Source organism: Pipra filicauda, unplaced genomic scaffold (genome assembly GCF_003945595.2).
Source record: "Pipra filicauda isolate LSUMZ 115617 unplaced genomic scaffold, ASM394559v2 scaffold3_size10097308_pilon, whole genome shotgun sequence".
NCBI classification, from domain to species: domain Eukaryota; kingdom Metazoa; phylum Chordata; class Aves; order Passeriformes; family Pipridae; genus Pipra; species Pipra filicauda.
In genome coordinates, this window is record NW_024104532.1 from 5,993,299 (window position 1) to 6,010,601 (window position 17,303).

Here is a 17,303-nt window from a genome sequence, read left to right on the forward strand (position 1 = left end):
GCAGCTCCTTGCAGGGCTGCGCGTACCAAGGTTTCTGCTGTTGAGTGGGGGAGGTCCAGGTGCTCCCACTCCCCATGTTCCACAGGGCCCCACGTCCCACACCCTCAGAGGGACCCAGAGAATCCCTGGGGTCTCAGGGACCCCTCAGCCATCCCTCATCAGCACAGGACTGGCAGCCACCTTCAGACCAGGGGCCCTCGGACACTGCAGAGCCACCGTCCCCGCGCGCGAGAGGCACAACAGGCAGCGACTCCACACAGACACGTTTGGGACAACTTTACTTCTGACACCGCAGCGCAGGCTTTCCTTACAGAACCAAAAAAGAGCGTTTTCTTAAAAAATGGTTCATTTACTCTCGTTATTTTATTTTATCATTTCATTTAAAAAAAAAAGTTACTCCTGAAAGCCATCCCTTGGAATAAATCCATAAGCCAGTGCACTTTGTTTTAGCCTTGGGATGGCTCCTCCGAAGGTGGTGTGCGGGGCCAGGACATCCCAGCAGCTCCGCACTCCAAGCTGGGTCCCTGGGTCCCTGCGGCTGCCCAGCTCCTGGTTTTCCAGGCAGTCCGTGCGCTCCATGGGTGTGCAGCAGTTCATCTCCCTGGTCGGGACACTCCAGGATCCTTGCAGAGAGGCTGTCCCAGAGGCACCTGGCCCTCGGCGAGCCGTGTCCCGGCCCCTCCAGGCGATGGGTGCTGGGGGTGCCCACTGCCCCCACAGGAGGGATGGCAGCAGGGTCACCCCTGCAGAGCCACTGCCAAAGTGACAGTGTTGGATTTTATATTGACTTCGTTTATTCATTTGCTTCTTGCTGCAGGAGCAGTTTTCTGATTTATGGAAAATCCAGTCGTCTTTTTTTTTTTTTAATTGAACAGTTGCTCAAGTAAAAGAGGGACCTGGCCAATCTGTAGAGTAGAAAGAGGCAGCCTCGCCATGCAGAGAGAAAGAGTTACTGGTTTTATTATTATTATCATTGTTATTATAATGTAGGACTGCAGACAGCCTCTCTCTGACACAGTCAGGGGCTAACAGCAATATACGGTTGGATTCTTCTTTAGAAGGTCATAAATTAGCAACTTATACTTCATCTTTTAAAAAAATTGAATAAATAAATAAATTAATTAAAAAAGAAAGAGAGAGAGAGAAAGAGAGAGAGAGAGTCAGTCACGACATGCAAGAGCTCACAACAGAATGAGGAAAATGACCAAAGCAAAGCCCAGAACTGCAGCAGAGCCCAGGGTCGGTTTGGTTTGCGATCAATGCAGGTCGGAAGCATCGTTTATAAAGGTATTTCATATACCAAAGAAGGCACCACAGTATCTACAAAGCCAAATCCTCAGGAGGGGTCTGGGGGTGAGGGGGCAGCCTGGCTGGAGCAGACAGATCTGAGGGTGCAGCACATCCCCCCCCCTCTTAAGCTTGTCCATTGCAAAACTGAACTCTTCCATTTTACGTTTGGTTTTGCTGTCTCTGTTGTTAAAACACAAAATAATTGTAATAAAAAGACAAATGTGGAAAATGGCAAAGGGAGGCGATGTTCCAATCTTAAACACAAGAGGTGGAATATTTCTGGGATCAAGTTTAAAACAATTGGAGCGGGATCACTGTCACCAGAGCTGCCCAGGGGTCACAGTGTGTTAGCCCCACACCCTCCTCCCCAGCCAACAGCCCCCCCTGTATCACCCCCTCGGCCATCAGTGGAGGGTCACTGCCACCCCACTGCTGCCTGGGGACATGGGATAGCCGGGCCTGACACTCCCAACCACGTCTCAGCTCTCCCTGTGTAAATCTGGTGTCTTGTGGGGTGCCCCCCGTGGCCCTGGGCCGGGGTGCCCCAGTGCTCCTCTGCACAACCGCGATCTGCAGAGCAGGAACTGAACAGAGAACAGGAAGGAAAGGGGAAAAAAAAAAAAGAAAGAAAGAAAAGAAACAGTTGAAACCATGTGTTTACTGGTATCAGTACATGAGACTCCTAAAGAACACCTGGTCCTCCTAGTTAACCTTGTCCTGGAATATGTACAGGTTGTTCGTGGCTGCCACGGCGATGATGTTCTCGGAGGGGTGCCAAGCTGTGTGCAGGATCTTTTTGCTAAAGTCCAGACTGTCCACGCTGATCTCGTCTTTCCTGCGCTTGCCGCCCACGCAGACCTTGCGGGGCTTGAGGATGGCGCGGGGTTTGCTGTTCTCCCGCGACGCCTCCAGCGTCACGTCACGCTTGGTGTTGCGGTCGAACATGCGGAAGAAGTTGTTGTAGGAGCCGGTCATGATGACACTGTGAGGGGGAAGGACAGATGATTTTCGCACCTTTTCAGAGGCAAACTGCTGGTGACCAAGAGGCAGACTGAACATTCAGAGGCATAATGAGATCTGGTAAGAATTGGAATTTGGCTCAGGCCCAGTTGCGCCTCGTCAGCTCGCTCTGATGGCTCAGACAAAAAAAATCTGTCAGCCCTGCCAGGTCAGGCAGCCTTGAACGCTTCCTGTTGCCTGGCTCAGTGTGAGTCACACCTGGATACTCATCATCCCCAGATTCTGGCACTCTGGAGCTAAACTTATCACCACGCTTCTCCAGCTGTGGGAGACAGCTGATCCCATGCAGGAGAGAGTGGGACCCTCAGACAACCCCAGCAAGACTCACGTAAAGCCTGCAGGTGCAGGTAGTCCCTCTTGCACCTCTCCAGACCCTGCACCCAGCCAAAGGCCAGGGAAGGGGCTGCCAGGGGCTGTGGAACCCCTCATCCCACCCCAAATTGAGCATCCCTGGGCCGGACGCAGCCCCACCACCACACACTCACCTGTCGGACCCGTTCCAGACGCACTCGAACTTGTCGAAGATGCAGTCGTTCTCGTAGAGCGAGCAGAGCTTGCTCCGCAGGTAGTCATGGACCTGCCAGCAGGAGGGATGGGATGAGCTCCCCACATTTGACCAGCACAGCACAGTGACTGGCAGATCCAGCCCTGAGATCACTGGGAGCTGATGGACCCAGCCCAGCCCCACACTCGCCACAGCCAAGCTGGCAGCGTTGGGCACTGCCTGGCACCCTGTGCCCTGCCACAGCCACCCTTCTCCTTTAAAAACCTCCAGCCACACTCCACATATGGCTTGGACAGCACTGGGCAGTGGTACATCCCCTGGCAGAGGGCGGCAGGACAGGGCTATTGCTCTGCACAAGGCCTCCCACCTGGCTGTCCCAGCCACCGGCACCTGAGCTTCCCCTCTTTACCGACCCTCAGCCTGGGGATGTGCTGACAGCTCAGCCAGCCACTCAAGCCCATATTTAACAACTCTACATTTGTTTTCCACCATCTAAAGGCACAAAGCTCCCACCCAGCAGGTGTGTACCTGCCACTCCAAGCGTCTGCCCAGGCCATGGCTCAGGAAGGAGCACAGTTGGTGTCCAACCGCTGCAGGTGCCCGGCCATGCCACACTCACCTGGTAGGTCTCGATGGGCCGGTTCTCCATGTTCAAGTCCCACACCTTGACAGTGAGGTAGTCCCGGGTCATGATGTACCTCCCACTGTGGCTGAATTTGACATCGGAGATTGAGGAGATGATCTCAGAAAAAAATGACCGGTTACTCGGGTCTTCAGGCTCTTCAAAAACTGTAGAAGAGGAAAGGACAAGCCCCGGCATCAGATGAGGAAGAAGCTCCCTGATCCCAGGCCAGGGACCTGCCACCCTGTCCCAGCACCGTGGGAAGCTCCTGGGATGGAAGCAGGCATCCCTGGAACTACACTGCCATATGCAAGAAGGATCAGGAGACTGATCCTACGGACAGCCCAGGAGCCTGGGCCCCTGGCACGGCACCTCTGCTCTCCAGGAATTGGCAGGCAGCATAATTGACATCAATGTAAATATTTTATAGCCACTGCAACCTACAGATTTGATCTGATCAGTCTTTGAATAAATCACAGGTTGAAGGAGACCAATAAAGTTCCAAACTAAATATATTTACGGATTTGAAAGTGACATCAGTGCCCTGACCAGGGTCCGACAGAGGCAATGCCAGGGGTGCCAGCACACACACACAGAGGTGATGTCAGGACAAGGGTCTCAACACACAGGTGGTGCTGCCCAGTCCCCAGGTGGGTCTGTGAACCAAAGCTGGCAGCCAGGCAGGGCAGGGGCTTGGGGCAGCTATTTTTGCTTCGAGCTGAAGGCTTTTGTGTGGCTTTGCTCCTGCTGCAGAAGCAGATCTGGGCTGCTGAGCTCATGGAAAGGATTTCTGAGCACTAATTCTCTCTTACACAACAAACCTATTTTCTCTGGCACCAAGCGGGTGCTGCCCTGCCCACTTCGGCTCCCTCTGCCAGCCCTCCCTCCTTCCCAGCCCCCTCTCTGTGGCGACCTGATTGAACCCTGAGATGGCTCCGAAGGGCTGCACGGCCCGTGGAGTGATCCCGCTCCTCGGGGGACCGACGGCCTCTCCATCCATCCCGTGCCTGGGAAGCAGCAGTGCCAAGTCTGGCTGGGGCTCCCCCAAAGGCAGCAATGCCGGCCCACCGACGGGGACGGGAGGAGGGATTGTGGCAGAGACACTCCTGCAATGCTGGAGAGTGAAGGTGCAGCTGTGAGTTGCCTGATCACAGCAGCTTCTTATTTCTACCCGAAGCTGAAGCTGCTTTCAGCAAAGAACAGCGCTGCAGCAGCGCAGTCAGCAGGGCAAGGATGAGGTGGAGCAGGTCCTGAGGGAAGGGGGCTGTGCCTTGAGCGTGTGGTTCAGGAGCTTGGCAGGTACAATCACAGGTGGCTCCTAAAAAACAAGTGGAAAGCCCGATGCCTTTTGCTAAAGGGAAATAACTGTAGAACCCCCAGCAGGGCTTTTCCTCACTTTCTCACATCCTTTCCAAAAAGGATTGCTTTTGCTGGCATTACCAGCTGCTCTTGGGATCCCAGTCTCCCCTCTGGCTTCCCCTGGTGCTTCAGATAACGCACAGGATTCCCATGTGCCTGCTGAGCCAGGGCAGGTATCCCCTCACAGGGCCACTGCTCCTCTGAGTGCTACAGCACATGGCTCTTCACAGTGTCCCCACAGAGAGGACATTCCTATCAGCTCCTCACATCCTCACAGAGTGGGCGTTCCTATCCAAGCTGCTGTTCCCTCAGGCCAGCTCCACACCAGGGTAACACAGATGTCAGAGAGGAGCTTCAAATAATGTGGGCAAACAAACCTTAATAAGAGAAGCACCAAGTCAGAGCTGCCCCAAGCAGTGACTGCACCATCTACATAAACCTGACAGGATGTGCAGAGCAGTTTTATTAAATACTGACAGTTATTAAATGTCTCCATTGGAGGATTTGCTCTGAAAGCCAATGTTGCTTTTCATTTTGAACTTTGATGAACTGTCTCAATTTCGACTCCCACATCTGCTGAACCACAATTGACTGCAGCTGATGCTTCGGAGGGATGGAGGGGAATCAATCAGGAGATGTCATGGGAGAGGTCACACCAAGCGGGATGCACCACCGCCAGTGTGTTGCTGAGGGCTGGTGGGACCAGGCAGTGCCCAAACAAAGGGAAATGCTGGGGGCTTCTGCTGCTGAAGTGTCAGGAAAATGAATTTTGTTTGCTCCTTAATTGTATTATGATTTTCAGCTGGGAACCGTTGCTGTCAGACTGTGAGCCATGGCTGGGAAACACAGGGACAGACCAGGTGTGTTTTCCTCAGCATTTGGGAATACTGCCATTCAGTATTTCCCAAACTACCACCAGCAATGTGAGCTTTCCTCTGTCTGCTTTACTCCAGGTTAAAAACAGGTATTGGACTGCAACTGTGGCTCAGGATCCCAGAAGCAGCAGCTGGGGTGTAATTCCCTACCACACCAGGAGACCTAAACCCAAACACAGCCAGGGGCTTGCTGGAGGCAGGTTGTTAGTGGGGGGCTGCAGTCAGCTGCACCTAGTTTGTGCATCTTGTCCTTGCAATGTGATCACACTCTGAATACGGAAAGTCTCCTTAATTTCCCATGGGATACTGGCCACTTTCTGAAGCAAGCTCACACAAGAAGAGGAGACACAGGGGTTTGGCTGCCCAGGGACGTAGCACAGCGGCCCAGGGCTCTGCCACACCTCGTTATCTCTAAGGCAGGTACCAAACCCCTTCAGTCTGTCCCACCTCTGTGTCTGATTTTCGACACTGTGCCCAGCACGGGACTGCCTTCCAGGAGCTGCCAGGGCACAATGAGCAGCAGCAGGTATTCGCCAGCCCACCCATGAATGCCATGGTGTTCGTGCCTATGTTCCACTGAGCAGTTGCTGACAAGGAGAATATTCCCCATAAGCACCACCTGACACGTGCAGGCTGAGCCAGGACCGGCTGTGCTGGACACAGCAGCTCACCCATCCCCACAAGTCCCACTTACTCCAAACTTCAAGGGGGCTTTTCTGCCCCTCCTGATCCCTGTGGCATCAACCACAGCTGACAACAGGACCCGGGACTGTTCAGGCAAACAGCCTGAAGGAATACACCGATCCCTGTCTCTGGCATTGACAGCTCAGTAGTTGCTGTGCACTGACATTCCTGTGACCCTTTGAACCCAAACCATCACCATGGTGGGTTTAACCTGCTCCCCGAAAGGTGTGGAGCCAGGACACAGGGGAAGCTGCTCCTCCTGGGGACAGGCAGGATGTGTGAGGGTGGGTCGCCATGGGGACCAGAGCCTGGCACAGCAGGGGGAGAGGAGACAAGGTGGTAGGGCAGACCCAAGCCCAGGTGGTTCTCCACACTCCCTCTTTTGTGCTCCTTTAACCCAAGGGGCCCCGCACTCACACTTGGCGTGGCGGTCGCAGAGGGCGGCGGTGCGCATGTCACACAGCCGGATGGTGCCTTTGCTGCTGCTGTACACGAAGGTGTTGCAGTGGTGCGGGTGGAACTCGGCGGCCGTGATCACCTCCGTCAGCTCCTCCATGTTGGCGGGCTTGATGTCCACGATGTCTGACAGGGCGAGTAAAGGAGCCCACACAGGCCAGCTCAAACCCCACTCCTCCCAGGGGGTCTCCTCTCACCCCCACTCCTACTGATGTCCCTGGGCACGGGGGCTCCCCCTCGCCTCAGGCAAACCAGGTGTTGCCAGGTGGCAGCACCATCCTGGGGCAAAACTGCAGCACAGAGAGGGCCCAGCTCCCACCAGTGCAGGGGAAAGCCAACATCCAACACATTTTCTCTTCAGCTGGGAACCCCAGCTCTGGTACCACAGCCAGGAGACCCTCTGCGGGGCACAAGACCTGATTTGTCCATCCACCCCAGGCCAGAATAAACATCTTTTATTGCAGAGTGGGGGCTCAAAACCCAGGGCACAAGAGCCAACAGAAAACCCCCTCTAAGTCCCTGGGGCCATCTGAACTCCCTGAGGATTGACCCAGATTTAGTTCTTCTCATCTTCATCTTTGAAAAAAAGCAGGCACTGCAGCCCTACTTTCCCACACCCACTCTGAGCTCCCACAGCCACACGCCTGTGACTGCTGAAATCCTCTCCAGCTGCCTAAACTGTGCCCCAGGGATTTCTCGGCAGGAAACACCATATAAATATCACTGATGATTAGTGCCCCGTGTTATTATTTCCGATGCAGCTGTTACAAGGGTGACTGGTACGACCTCATTTGTACGGCGGTGACTGGCAGCCTGTCACCTGCTGCAGGGTATAACGGGGACCGCACCATTAGTGTCTCCATCTTCCCCAAGGCATCTGTCTCCTCCACCACCTGCAGATCCCCCTCCCTCTACCCACCCCACCAGACCCTGCAGGTAAATTCAAAAACGTGTCACCCTCACGGCAGGTGACAGCAGCAGCCATGGCAATGCCAGCTGAGCCCCGTGCCATGGAGGGAGCGGCTTGGTGTGATGGCTGGATGTGCTCGTGGGACACAGCCCAGCCTCCCACCGGCAGCAGAGGCAGAGATGAGAGGGCAGTGCCTTGGCAATGACACCTGGAACTGGGGACCTCGGGCACTCTGCCGTCAGGTGCACAGCAGGCAGCACTATTTCATACTCCTGAGCCCAGGCCAGCCTTGCCAGAGGGTGAAGCTCCTGTACTGAGGCACCGAGACTGAGCCAAGCAAGCCATTGCACTGCCCGGTCACTAACCCCCACAGGCACAGGCACAGCCCTGGCCCTCATCAGAATCCAGGGCTGTCCTCAGGGCCATGTGCACCAAAGGATACTAAAACTTTGATTTGTGATTTCAAAATTCCACAGGTTTATCCTCAGGTCATCCGCTGACATGTAGGTCTCGTAGTCGCTGTTGACGGAGATGGAGTTGATGTGGTAGGTGTGTGCGTTGGCAAACACCCTCCGGGGAGTGGCCTCCACCATCAGGTCCATGGGCCGGAGCACGGGGACCTGTAGGATGGGGAGCAGAGCATCAGCACCAAAGGATAGGGTCTGGTCGTCCCCCCCAACTCATGCCAGCACCCGGCGTGGGGGAACACCCCCACAGCGTCCCACAGAGTTCTGGCTGCCAGCGCTCCATCCCACCTGCCTAACAGACTCTCTCTAGGAAAACCTAATGCCTTCTCAAGTGTATGACAGAAGGACAAACAAAACCAAAAGCCTTCTAATTTTGAGAGAGGCTCCAGGATGCTTAGACCACAGTGAAGCAGCAAGAGCCCAGTAAACCAGGCTCTGATCTCGCCGCAGCAAGTGCTCCAGCTTTGAAACAAAAAAACAACGAAAAAAACTTCTGCCTCGTTTTGTCACTGATAGCTGGGACCTGATATTCCTGTAGCATTTCTAACAGAAATGCATTTCTTGAGAGAGCCAGGTCAGCACAAGTTTTCCTTTAACCTTTCTGCATTTGCCTCACAGCAAACTGACAGAAGTAGGAGATGAAAAGGGACAGAGCGAGGGACACATAGGCAAGGGCAGAGGGAAGGACCAGGGACAGAGCTGCCTTTAGATGAATCAGCATAACCCAGAGGGGATGGGGAGATGCAGTAGGGACCATGTGTGTGAGGAGTGGGGTCAGTAATAACTTCGGACACAACGCTCTGAAGGAAACTTAATACACCAGGAATGTGTCAGTCCGTGCTCCTGCTCGCCAGTGAGCTGTTCCCTCCAGCTACTTCATTACTTTTATTATCTGTGTGCTGCCTGAAGAGATTTCCCATGGCTGCAGAGGTGGGGATGGGAGTGACAGCCAGCTCGAGTGACACGAGAGCACTGGCGCTGCCAGCTCAGAGCCTGAGCCTAATGTGAGGAGCCTGCCTGCTAATTCCACCTGACACAGCCAATGATGCATCGTTTGCGCTGACGGACTCTGCTCAGCCAGCTGGAGATGGGGGACAGCGGCTCCAGGACCACAGGGACCGGCTGTCAGCCTGACCGTCGGGAACACGATGGTTGTGCAAAGAGAAAGGGTTCAGCAGCTTCACCGAGCCTGGCTGGACATGAAAACAAGCACAGAGAAGGCTTGTCAGGGGATTCTGCTCAGCGAGATGACTCTGTGAGACCTGGTACAGCTCATGGTCAGACCTGGGCTGGTCCCCATCTCCAATCCAGGCAATCCTGGGCTGATCCCAGCACCATGGGCGCCTGCAGCTCCCAGTGCCCCAGCGCAATTCCCTACTTGTTCCTACATGGCAGCCACTCAACCACAGTGGTACAATAAACTCCTCAGCCAAGAACGTTCTCCATGTTACTTCAGAGCCAAATCCTGGGGAGACTTCTTTTATGCCTGGGACTTGGCCCATCACCAGACAAAACCCCACGAGAGCAACAAACCTGGTCATGCATGACTGGTTTGTTAAGGCAGGGATTTTTATCTGCTACAGTGGGAAGAATCTGCACTGAAATATGGAAACCAGCACACCCACATGCTGCAAGCTTTTGCTTAAGGGTATCAGCAATCAGGATTTAACCCTGAAAGGACTTTGAGGCAGGAGCAGCCAGGAATGTGCCAGGGGCACACACTGGTTTGAAAAGCTCATCCCCCAACAGTGGGATCCTGCAGCGCAGGGAACCCTGGCTTGGGATGGCTGAAGGTAGCAGCTGCCCAGCCCTCAGCTGCAGTGGAGAGGGAACATTAACAAATGGGGCAATGTGACAGCAACTGGAACTGGGTTTTATGCTTTTTTGAAGCAGGCACAGGCTGAGTCAGCGTCTGCCCAACCAACCTGACTCTATCAGCAGTGCCATGGCAATCCTCAACAGCAGAGGCCTCCTCACACATCCCTGCTCCAGCTCCGGAGCCCACCTCAGGGCAGGCTCTGGTGTCACACACACCCATTATTAAAGGGTAATTCAGTGTAACAAAGCGCATCAAGTACACAGAAAGACTGTCAAATAAAATAAAGCACTAATAAATTCAATTACTTTCTCTTTTCAGGAAGGGGGGAATTCCAGTCATTTTTCATTTAAAACAAAATATGTCTTAATTTTTCTTCCTGCCTTTAGCAGGCACCCCCTGCAGAAGAGACATCCCACTTACTCCAAGCACACATGACACTTGATCCCTCTCCCTGTGTCTGGCGAAGGCTTCCCCGAGTTTATGAGACACTAACCTGCCCTTGAGCTGTAAACTCATTTACTCTGTGGTTGAGGTGGAGGGAACTGGCCTTCCCACCACTGCTACTGTGCATCCTCCTGCCACCTCCAGCCCTGAGCGAAGGACCACAGCGCCGGGGATGTGGTGTCAGTAATTGCCCCTGTCCCCATCAGGCTTCCCCTTTCATTGTCTGTCATGTCGGCTGTCACCGGGTGCTCCCTGCGGAAAAGCTCCGCGTGGCCGAGCTCTCCGTGTCATCCACAGAGCTGTGATGGACGTGGCCTGCAGAGCCACAGAGATTCAGTGCTTCTCAGGAACGCCTCATCCTCTGCCCAGAGGTGCCACGTGGCAGCAGCGTTAGCAAAACACAGGTCAATATATGGGGGAAAGGATCAAGGGCTCAGCTCCTGGGACAAACAGTCACAAACCTCCCAAAGCCCACAGCCAACGTGTGCCGGGTTTGAGCTGCCCTGCACTGGGGGTCAGGTGGGGACATGGACCTCCCACACAGCCCCACAGAGGGAAGGGACCCAACTACCCACATGCAAACGGAAAGCAATGCTGTGAATCCTCATGGGACGCACCAGAGGCCAGGAATTCACAAAGGGTGTGAATATGACATGACTGACTGCAGTAGGACCACCTACCCATTTCTGTGCAATGGAGAGGGGGGTTTGCTTCTGGTTACCTCCATGGAAACCCTCTGTGCCCAATGGACTACTGCAGGACCAGCTGCAGGCAGCTCCCCCTGTGACCCTGACAGGCACAGCCATGCTCAGCTGGGCCAGCCGTGCTGTGAGCCAGTGGGGAGAGCTTTCCTCGCTCCTGCATTTACAGCAGGACACACATCCCTCTCCAGTGAGAGCTGAGGGTGGTGGTGCCAAGCCAGCACAGCAGTGGTGCCGGATCAGGACAGTGGTGGTGCCAGATCAGCCCAGTGGTGATGCCAGGCCAGCCCAGTGGGCGACTGTGCAACCCCACTCCCCCCAGCCCACCCCACTGCTCTGCACCAGCATGGCTGGCACCCAGCTTGCTCCACAGCCTCCCACAGGATTTGGACAAGGGGGATTAGTCAAACCGAAGCCTGGATTGACCCCAGCCTTGGGTCTGCGAGAAGGAAACTATAATCCAGTCCCTGGCAAATCGGGAGCAGAGCGAGCGCTCAGGGATAAATCCAGCGAGTTTTCCACCCACCCCAGCAGCTGAGCTCCTCCAGCAGCTGAGCTCCCCCAGGCACACTCCCCATTCATTTCCTACCTACACAAGGCACATTCTGTGACTGCCCAATGTCACCTCCAGATTAATATTTTGCAGACGAAATGAGCATCAAACACTATTTTCATGGTAGACTGACAATTTCATGCTCCTCAGGATTTTGTCACATAAGACCTGCCCTGTGATATGTGGAAGGGACCTTCCTGTGGGAGGACAAAGCCGCTGCCTCACTGCTCATCCACACAGCTGATGGAGCTGCTGGTTCCACCTCTTGTCCCCAGACATGACCCTCACTGCCCAGCACTGCACTCACACTGTTCCTTCTGTTGCCTGTCCCTGAGCCTGTTCTCAGACATGGGCATGGACTTGTTGCCCACTAAAGACCCACCTGAGTCTGCAGAGACCTCAGAGAACAAACAGAACATTTTTCTTATCTGAAGTTAAACCCCTGAACTCCTCATGCTACTCCCATCAGAACAGCATTCCCCTTAAAGAAGTGATGGTTTGAAAAGATGTTTTTTTAACTTACTTCTCCCACTGAAAAATAGCCAGTGTCAGTAAAATCCCACCAGGCAGTTCACAGTTTCCCTGCTTTTCCAAGGAGGAGTGTGCAGAAACACAGCCATGTTCCCAAACCCCATTCACAGTGACTCAAACCCATGTGATAACCCTGCCTGGCACGTTGCTGTTACAGCACGTCTGGACACAGATACCAGCAGGGTCATTGCTGTGGAAAAGAGAGGAAAAAATATCTGAAAGATCAGTGACTGAGCCAGTGCCCCCCTCAGCAGCCTCCCAATGTGTGGTGGTGAGCACAGAGTGGACAGAGCAGCCAGGTTGCCCCAAAGGGCAGCCGAGCGTGTGGATGTCACACCCTGAGGGGTTGGACCTCAAAGGGCAGCCAAGTGTGTGGATGCCACACCCTGAGCTGCTCTGAGGCACTGGAAGCAACTAATTAAAACGGGAAAACCCTTTTTGTTTTTTTTTCTTAGTTTCCATGGCACTGCTTTGCTGACGAACATTTGAAATTGATTAGCTCTGCCATGTGCATTTTACAGCCAAAAAAAGCCAAATGGCCCACACCGCCTTGCCACTTAAATGCTCTGTGGAATGTACACAAGGAAAAGAGACAAATCTCTTTGCTGGGGCAGAAAGGCAGCAGCAGCACAGCAGCCCTCCTCTGAGGCGTCTCCCATCACAGCCACTCTGGGGCTGCCATCAGGGGGGCACAGCACAGCCTCCCTGGGAAACTGCGCACAGGAGCCAAGAACTCCGAGTGCTTCGGCAAAATGGGAGATACAAACCAGGCTTTATGATGGAATTTGCTGGAGAGCGTGAAGTGGCAGCTCCTAATCAGAGAGGGCTGTGTGACAGCTACAAACATGAAGAATTAGGCACACAACGGCCCTGCCCATCACACCTTCCCACCAGCGGCACAGCCCACGCCAAACACTGGCAGCACCCGGTGCCCACCGGCTCCGAGGGACAGAGCACCCAGGGTGTCACCACAGACTGACTGCTCTGTGAGGGACCAAAGCAAACACATCCTCTCTTTGAAAAGGTTTAAACCCTGAATATTACTTGTGTCAATTATCTCTTGCACACATCCCATGGCACAGGTACAGCGAGCGGCGCTCAGGAGCACATCGAGGCTGCTACACGAGGCTGAAGGGCTGCAGTTATTAGACCTGGGGCGATTCAAATCAGCAGAGCTATTCTCCTGACAGCAAACACCACACTTCACACCCTAAGCAGAGTTAAATATTCCTTTTGCACTATGTGGGTTAGAAATTCCTCAGAGGATGATGCTCATCAAGCGCATTTAAACCATTAAGCCAAATGGGTGAGAAATGACTGCAGCAAGGTGGGTTTAAAACCCTTTTTCGCTTGTTTGTGGTTGAAAATTAAACTGTGGATGGATGTGGCTTTACTCCAAAGCACGAGCATCACAGGACAATTACATGGCAGAGATACACCAAGCTGCAGCAAAACGGTTACAGCTATGTAAATATCTGTCTAAGTAAAATCATCAAAACATTAGATCAAAAGGAGCTGGCAGAAGACTCCTCAATCCTCTGTCCTCAGGGACCGCAGGCACTACACAGCAGATACCAATAACCATAACACCGAGCACTTACAGCGTGTTTTACCTCCCGGTGCCGTGGTGAAGTAGGAGCCGCGCGCTCCTGCGGGGCCACTCACCAGGAGCAGGAACAGCAGTGCCTGATCCCAGTGACTGGCAGACACCAAAAAGCAACTCCTCCAGCCACACAGCACCGAGCTGCTACCAGGAGTGAAAAGGGCTGAGAGTAAAACAAAAGCTGAAACTTTCAAGGCAGAGAGTGGACTCCAGCAGTGTCCAGTTCTCTGATATTTCAGTATGCCTTTCCACAAGGGAAAAAGAAATCCTAGGACCTTCTCAGTGTGTTTAACCAGAGAAGGAAGCACTACCTGGGGTAACACCTTTAACACTTCTGCTTTTCCAAACCCTGCTTCCTGCCCCACTGAGCTGTTGGAGCCCCAGCTCCAACAGCTGGATGCCAAGCAAACCTCTCCAACAGGCTGTCAGGCAATGGCACGTTAGGCTGGAAATGCTGCCTGAACAGCAGACACACATCTACATGAAACAAATGGTCTCTTGCTCTGTAAAGGAAAAGGCTGCCAGCCACCAGGAGCAACCCCGTACAGAGACAAGAATTAACCACCTGCCCAGGGTTTTTAATGGCATCATCCACAATGGAACTGGGAGCCACAGAGTGAGGCCAGGGCAATCACAGTAACAATTTTGTACTATAAAACCCACAAGTGCTCACAATGCAAATTCTGATAGGATGATAATAAATTACCAGATGGTCTGCTCTGCTTACTGTCATGACCAGGAGGAAAAACTCATGTAGAAGAAGTACTTGTGCTCCCACAGCAGCAGCACCTGCACATGTGAATGCTCCAGGAGAGGTAGGCTCATGTCCTGCCTCCTCACCAGGATGGACACGGCCTGTGGGGTGGCACAGCAGCACTGTGGCACTGGGGTACCTGACACGGGACAGAACGTGGCACTGGTGGCACACCTGCCCAGAGCTTGCACAGCCCCACGGCAGCTCTCTCCTCCATTCCCATGCCCGTTCACCATCCAAAGCACCGGCCTCCAAACAAGGATGCCCTCTGACATCAACTGACCACGGCAGGATGGCACTGCAGGTACCAGGGCACACAGGGGACACCAGCAGCAATTTTCATCCAAGTCCCTGCAGTAAAAGGCTCCTTGACAGCCACGGTTCCCCACACTCACCCGTAGCATGGTGATCATGGAGGGGTCTCGGAGACGGCCATCCTCATCCTTGAGGTTGTATCCCTCCGGTCTCTTGTCCCGCTCGCTGACCTTCCATAGCTTCACAGTCTTATCTGGGGGAGGAAAGAGGAGAGTGTCACCTGAGCCACACACTGATGGACACACCAAGACCATGCTGGCTGGAAAAATCTGCTGTCCCCCAATGCCACATGCTGGAAGGGGTGACAGATGTACCTGTCCCCACAGAAAGCTGCTCACGTGCAGCTCTGCAGAGGAGCAAAGACACATGGGGCATTCTGGACACACCTCAAAGGACATGACAGGGTTTCTGTAGTTCACTCAGAGTCATCCTGACTTTCCCCACCCAGAACTGTGCACAGACCAGTACTCACCAGGGACCGAAGTCAGCTCCAACCTCCCCCACAGTTCCCTGTCCCCTCCCAGTGTCCCCTCCCGGCATCCCATCCCCTGTGCCACAGAGTCCTTGGGGAAGGAACCCCAAGAACACATGGGGTTATTCTGAATAATGTTGTTTTCTTTGCTCCCTCCTAGCAGGGACTCCATCCATAGTTTATCATCACTTCCACCAGGTTTCATACACAATCCCATCATCCATCTTCATTTTCTCCCTTACACGGTAACTCCAATGGAGCACCATTAATTTTGTTTTTATTAACCTGTTCTACTTCGGGGGGTTCGATATAAAATGTTAGTAAGAACAAAAAGAAACAGCATAACACGGGAGTATTTCCAAAAGAATCGTTTTGATAACCTGCCTGCGTATGGAACACCATTCCACATGGAAGAGTAATATCCCTGTTAATCAAAAAACTATTTAAAAACTCAATTAACAGAACATTATGCTGTATAATTAATCTTAATTGCATTTCAATGATTCTCCCCTCAAATGAGTTTAGTAAGTCTTTGAATTTTATTACAATGATCAATAGAGTCAATTCTACAACACAAAGTAAGTTGGTTATGGAAGATGATTAGACCCCTCCTATTCCCCTGAAGTAATTAAGTCACATCCATCTTAAGGTCCCATTCATCCCAAGTAATATTCCTGGATCCTCATGATATTTATCAGAACATAACATGGAACTGCTGAGCTGAACGGAACTGCAAATTGAAACAAATCAGCTGCAGTTTGTCTTGAAAAAGAAAAAAAAAAAAACACAAGAGTTCCCAGGATCCAAAGAATAAAAAACAAAAGTTGTCAGCAAGGAAGAAGTCTCCCTCCCTCCACCTCCCGTTCTCTCTGAGCCCAGGCACCCGCGGCCGTGGGCACTCACCGTTGGTGGAGAGCAGGAAATAGGCCGCGTTCTGCTGTGGCAGCCATCGGATCTTATTGATCTTCTCCTCGATCTCCAGGCTCTTCAGGTAATCGAACTCCGGCTCGTGGCTCTGGAAGGTGCTGTAGACATTGTACTCTCCCCTGCGGTGGGGCTGGTTCTTGCTCTGCAGAGGGAGAGGCAGGAGCTGAAGGCGCTGGCAGCGGGCTCGGGGCTCTCCAGGGTTTGTGAAGCAACGCAAGAGCAGGGCTGGACACCCCGGGATGGCCTCTCCTGGCACCAGGGCTCCTGGTGTGCTCAGTGGGAACAGAGTGGGAATGGAGCAGGAATGGAGAGGGGACAGAGGAGAATCGGAGAAGGAACAGAGTTGGAATGGAGAGGGAATGGAGCAGGAACAGAGCGAGAACAGAGTGGGAATGGTGAGGGAACAGAATGAGAACACAGCGGGAATGGAGAAGAAATGTAGAGGGAATGGAGTGGAAACACAGAGGGAATGGAGAGGGAGTGTAGCATGAACAGATCCCACCGCACTGGCCGTTCCCAGTGAATGGGTGGGACTGAGCTCCAGCTCCTGCTGGGTGCTGGACTCACCACAGAGGAGCCACTGGCAGCAGCCACTGGTATGGGCTGGGCAGTGCCTGCCCAGTGGGTCCATGGTTACAGAGTAAGGATAACACAGCAAGAAGCAGGACGTGGTCCCTGTGGGAACTGACACTGTGCCCCAGTTCAGTGCTTGGAAGACACCGTGTATCTGCAAATGCCACAAATGAACCAACAGCACCGGGCTCCAAACAGGGCTGAGGTAATTAAATAAAACCACCGTGGAGATGAACCTCCCACACACGAATGGAGCGTTTGGGGGGCTGAAGCCCCACATGTCCCCTGGAGCAGGAGCTGAGCGGATACACCTGGAGTGATGCTGGAGGCTTAAAGTTCAAGAAAAGCAGCAGAGTAATGAAATGAGAGGGAAAGGAGAAATGAAATAGTGATGGAAAGGCTGATGACTGTCTACACATGCAA

General features: G+C 53.3%; 1 protein-coding gene across 3 annotated transcripts in view; it reads right to left on the minus strand.

Annotated features, from left to right (window-relative positions):
* Window positions 1-261: 261 nt before the first annotated feature.
* Window positions 262-17,303, minus strand: part of PPP2R2B (protein phosphatase 2 regulatory subunit Bbeta) — a 67,216-nt gene continuing 50,174 nt past the window's right edge. For all 3 annotated transcript variants that reach the window (XM_027718763.2, XM_039385249.1, XM_027718764.2), the window contains 7 exons: window positions 16,284-16,449; window positions 14,989-15,101; window positions 8,164-8,341; window positions 6,773-6,937; window positions 3,435-3,604; window positions 2,796-2,887; window positions 262-2,272 (listed from right to left, as the gene is read on the minus strand). In XM_027718763.2, the coding sequence (XP_027574564.1) occupies window positions 1,993-2,272; window positions 2,796-2,887; window positions 3,435-3,604; window positions 6,773-6,937; window positions 8,164-8,341; window positions 14,989-15,101; window positions 16,284-16,449 (1,164 nt within the window). In that variant the 3' untranslated portion in view covers window positions 262-1,992. The remainder of the gene's footprint in view (window positions 2,273-2,795; window positions 2,888-3,434; window positions 3,605-6,772; window positions 6,938-8,163; window positions 8,342-14,988; window positions 15,102-16,283; window positions 16,450-17,303) is intronic.